At 52.8% G+C, this 4,373-nt stretch overlaps 2 protein-coding genes across 4 annotated transcripts in view; one reads left to right on the top strand and one right to left on the bottom strand.

The window, feature by feature from the left end:
• LOC119287119 (protein CDC73 homolog) overlaps positions 1-762 on the top strand; it is a 5,305-nt gene extending 4,543 nt beyond the window's left edge. For all 3 annotated transcript variants that reach the window (XR_005140751.1, XM_037566637.1, XM_037566636.1), the window contains one exon: positions 278-762. The gene's annotated coding sequence lies outside the window, so the exon portion shown is untranslated. The remainder of the gene's footprint in view (positions 1-277) is intronic.
• A 2,475-nt stretch (positions 763-3,237) lies between these two features.
• Positions 3,238-4,156, bottom strand: LOC119287120. Its single transcript, XM_037566638.1, has 2 exons — positions 3,746-4,156; positions 3,238-3,642 (listed from the first exon to the last, which is right to left on the bottom strand). The coding sequence occupies exons 1-2, from the start codon at positions 4,101-4,103 to the stop codon at positions 3,383-3,385; spliced, it is 618 nt and encodes a 205-aa protein (XP_037422535.1). The 5' UTR covers positions 4,104-4,156; the 3' UTR covers positions 3,238-3,382.
• Between the last annotated feature and the right edge of the window lie 217 nt (positions 4,157-4,373).

Here is a 4,373-nt window from a genome sequence, read left to right as displayed (position 1 = left end):
GGGGGCACGGCGCTGGGCTGGGTTCGCGCGCGTAGTTACCCTGGCTCAGTGTTGGTCCACTTCACAGGAAATCGCCGAAGTCGTTCTTCAGAGTAGTGGCCCAGTTTATGTTTGGTAGCCGTTTCACGGTAAAAGTGGGGCAGGGGTGGATGACAGAGTTGATCCAGGCCATGCATGTCTGAAATCGGATTTTTCCTTGGATTTTGAATGAATTTTATCAAGCGTTTTTCATGGCCCTATCCGTTAGTGACATTTTCTTCTCAAATTTGTTTTACAGTCGCTGTTGTGACCGAAATACTCAAATACCATGTTGGGTGATGGAAGTGGACTTATGCTGGTTGAGATGTCGACGAGCAGAACAAGCACCCCTAGATCCCAGCCTCGTATTTCAGGTGCCGGTCGACGGTGGAACGAGATGCCAGGAACCTACCTTCCTTCTGCATTCATGAGGATTTGCATCTTATGTGCATTTCGGTTGCTAAGCTATGATGTAGTCTATCCAATCTGACATATTAACTGTAGACTGGTGACATGGTGCTAGGCTACTTCACCCGCGGCATTGTTGGAGATAAGTGTCGTCATCCTTGTGTGGATATTGGGGAATTATGGCAGGTAGGGGTTATCCACCAAAGGAACATTGTCTGATTCCATTGTTGTAACCCATCAGGATCTGAAACCCTAGAACATTTTGCTTTGCTTCGAACACATGAAGTGTAACATTTTCACTGCAACATGGTGTAACACGGGCGCGGCCTGAATCTACACCGCCTCCTCGTATGGTACATGGATACATTCGCTGGTATTACGGTAATGGCTGCTATGGGGGTTTACACAAACATGGCCGAAACATAGGCAAGAAACACACTGATGAGCACGGTGGCAGCGGCAGAGCTCGGCGCGCCTGCTGCGTGCAGCAGTTCTGGGAGCTTTGATATCCCCTGTGAATCGGTGCTTGGTCCAGCTGCTTGGGGAGCAACCTGTCCTGTCTTGGTGGCAACAGCCGGAGAATCGTCACCTGCTGCCGGTGGAGCTTCAGTCGCACCAGCACTCTCCGGTGTGGTTGCAGGCTCGGCGGGAGTAGCTGCCGCCTCTGGAGCCGTGGCCTTTGCCCGAGTCGTCCGTCGAATTGCTCGCGCCAAAGACATCTGCATCATCCCGTTTCCGTCAGTGAAAGCCCTGTCAATGTGTGCTGTATACACTACTTGGTGAAGAGAAGGAGGAGGTGAGGAGCCATCTTGGATAGTTCTTGGTGGAATGGAATGGAATGTACTGTGCTGGATCGGATTGGATTGATTCGACGTGGGGAAGACGATGGAGGCAGCAGGGTTTATACGAGAGACTGTTGGGAAAACAGGGCGACGCGACGGGTGGAAAGCTCGGGAACGGTGGCCTATCTAACTGCTGCCCGGGCCGGGCTAGTCCAGCCCCGTGGCTTTTCGGGGCTCGCCGGTGAACTGATCGGAGAATGTCACCCGCTGCCGGCGCCCCGTGACTGTGAGAGGTCTATCCTACCGGGCCGCTTTCCTGCAGAATGTGCTTTGATGAGCTCGCCTCGGATGGTTGGTCACCAACCCGATTGCGTCGCATGCTCGCCTGGTGAGCCAAAACAGAGCCTCTCTAGCTAGCTCTAGTACCCAGTGACTTTTTTTTAAAGGAGGATGTATCCCGACCTCTGCATCTCGGCGATATTTATTAATTATTCACAAAGTCCTTACAAGGTAATACATCAGTAAGTGTAAAGCCACCATCTTGACAATACCTGTCGCTACTCCTATCCCCATGATGAAAGGGTGCCGAATACCCGAGCCTAATACCAAACAGACATTGCATCAACACCTAACATTAAATGCCGGATGCCCCATCCAAGTCACAATACTTGGACTGGGTTACAAACCGGTCCGACGCACTTTCAATAGGCACCACATGCGCACGTTGCAAGGACCGTCACCTCCTTCATCCATCGATTCCATCCTCAAATCAGATACTAACGCGTCGACTTTGCCAGGCCTCTCTGCCATCGACGCCACCACGACGCCAGACAACGTCGTCCTCCTGCGTAAGTCCATCGCCACCCATCGGACGCCGAGTCTCCACTGCGCCACGCCGCCGAGATCCGCCGCCATTGATGTGTAGGATGAAACACCGCCCCACCACCTGCCGACGCCCAACCACTAAGCTGTCCACATGTCCGTCCAACCGATGAATGTCTCTAAAGATGATGGTGACGATGAAGACGTCGCCATCATCCGATCCAGGAGGCCCCTCAACGCCTCCAATGAAGGCTACGACGTCCACGGGCGCCGCCGTCAATGGTAGCCTCCCCCAGATCTGAGGTTTCCCCTGGAAACAATTGAGTGAGGGATGCCCCACCATCGCCTCCAACGAGGAAAACAACACCCACGGACGCCGGTTAAACACAACATGTTTAAAACTAATATTTGCTAAAAGAATCAAGAGAACAAAAATACCTAATATGCATACACATTCTAGGCTCATTCAACATGACTGGCGAGATCACAAAAGATGTCCCTCTCTCTTCCTCTAGAGCCGGTAAGACTTCGATCTCCTCCTCTTATATTTGAATTCTACCCACATCCATTCAATTACGATCAAATTTAGACCAAAGAACCTGTTCAAATCTAGCACGAATGCAGGTGTATCACGGAATCTTTTTTGTTTTGCCTGTAAAAACAACTGAAATTACCAAAATCCCTTTCGAGTAATCATCCTCTGCCCTGGAGTCCTCACCTTTGCTAAGCTTCTGTTTTGTGGCTTGTCGCGCTGATTTGCTTTGTGTGGAACTATACAGAATATAGTTGTTAAAGCACATGACTACGATTCAGGAGCTGCGTGAGACGTTGGAGTTCCGGATGAAATTAATTCCTCTTTACAATTATTTTTTGTTACTTTTGAGGTTTTCTTTTTGTTCTTTGTACTGCCATGACATGACAGATGAATAGATCAAAAGTTGCGAATCTGTGGTTGGATGGTTAGAGGGACCTTGGTATCCTCAGTCCCCAGGGTTCAAGTCTTGGTTCCGGCGATGTGACTTCGCAAATCTCAAGATGATATGCCGGCTCAGTCCTCGAAGATGCTCGTAGGGATAGGATGTGCGTGTGTGCGTTGATAGGGGTGAGTGTATGCGCGTATTAATGAGCGCTTGCATCTATACTAATGTTAAAAATAATAGATCAAAAGTTTTTTCCGGAAAAGCTGGTACTGTATCAAACCACCAAGTGACAACTCTGATGTGCATTGGGGATGATAACCAATAAAAAAGAAGTCACAACGCTGATGCGCACTGGATCAGATCAATGATAAACTGAGTATCTAATCGTGAGATAAGCTCACAGCAAACCCCGGCCGGAATCACACAATGAGATCAGAAAACAGAAGCAGCTACTAGGAACGAGGCAGCCATGGCCAGGACGACGACGGCAGCGGAGGTCCCCTTGCACTCAACGGCAGCCGAATCTACCGTCCCCGGAACCGACTTCACCCCACCACCGGAAGGCGTGCCAGCCGGGTTCGCATCAGCCGGACCGGTCACCGGCGCAGCCGCAGCAGCATCAGTAGGTGTCCCCGACGACGACGGCGCCGCTGCGCCACCAGCCGGAGCAGAGCTCGAGGTCCCTGTCACGGCTGCACACACACACACGCAAACAGAAGTGGTTAGTCACTCTCTCTCATTCCATTTCAGTTTTCCTACGTGTATATCATGTCGCTGCAGGCAGCATGCGCGTACCGGAGCAGGCGTTGGGGGGCAGGTTGCAGGCGGTGGGGAGCAGGCCGCCGACCACGGACCCGAGCTGGGCGGGCACGGCGGACACGGCGGCGCAGAGGCAGGGCGCCTGCGACTGGAACATGGCCTGCATCTGGCTGCAGCACGCGTCGGACGGCGGCGAGGAGTTGCCGATGAAGTAGCTCACGCACGGCGACAGCGAGGCCTGCACCGGCGGGCAGCTCGGCACGCTCACGCTTGGCACGGCCGGCGGTTGCTGCTGCTGCTGCTGCGCCGTGGACGTCGCCCATGTGACGGCCATCACGGCGAGCCCCAGGCTCAGCGCGGACGAGATGCCGCCGCTGCTCCGGCGTCGGGCCATCGGTGGTGGATGGATGATGATCGGAGTGAACCGGGGTTAATTTCGTGGTGCACTGTGCGTCGTGCCGTGGGCTCGTGGTTCAATTTATAGGTGCTCGGATGCTTTGTTGGACGAGCGACCGGTGGCTCGGTAGCGACGGGCAGATCGACTGCTCTATCTAACGTCCAAAAGTAGCTTGCACTTTGTAGAGTGCTTTTCCACATATGTTACTGTGCTGGTGAGAAAACTCGGATGAACTCGACACTACTTAGCTGGGACGGATGGCTGCAT

This window comes from Triticum dicoccoides, chromosome 4A (assembly GCF_002162155.2).
Source record: "Triticum dicoccoides isolate Atlit2015 ecotype Zavitan chromosome 4A, WEW_v2.0, whole genome shotgun sequence".
In the NCBI taxonomy this organism is placed as follows: Eukaryota; Viridiplantae; Streptophyta; class Magnoliopsida; order Poales; family Poaceae; genus Triticum; species Triticum dicoccoides.
Note: the sequence above shows the minus strand (reverse complement) of the source record. Positions and strands in the feature narration are given on the sequence as shown.

Excerpts from the sequence above, each read along its gene's own strand:
- LOC119287120 (XM_037566638.1), bottom strand. The coding sequence starts at position 4,103 with ATGGCCCGACGCCGGAGCAGCGGCGGCATCTCGTCCGCGCTGAGCCTG. Across the intron at positions 3,643-3,745 it reads GCCCCCCAACGCCTGCTCCG|CCGTGACAGGGACCTCGAGC; the intron begins GTACGCGCATGC and ends GTGTGTGTGCAG.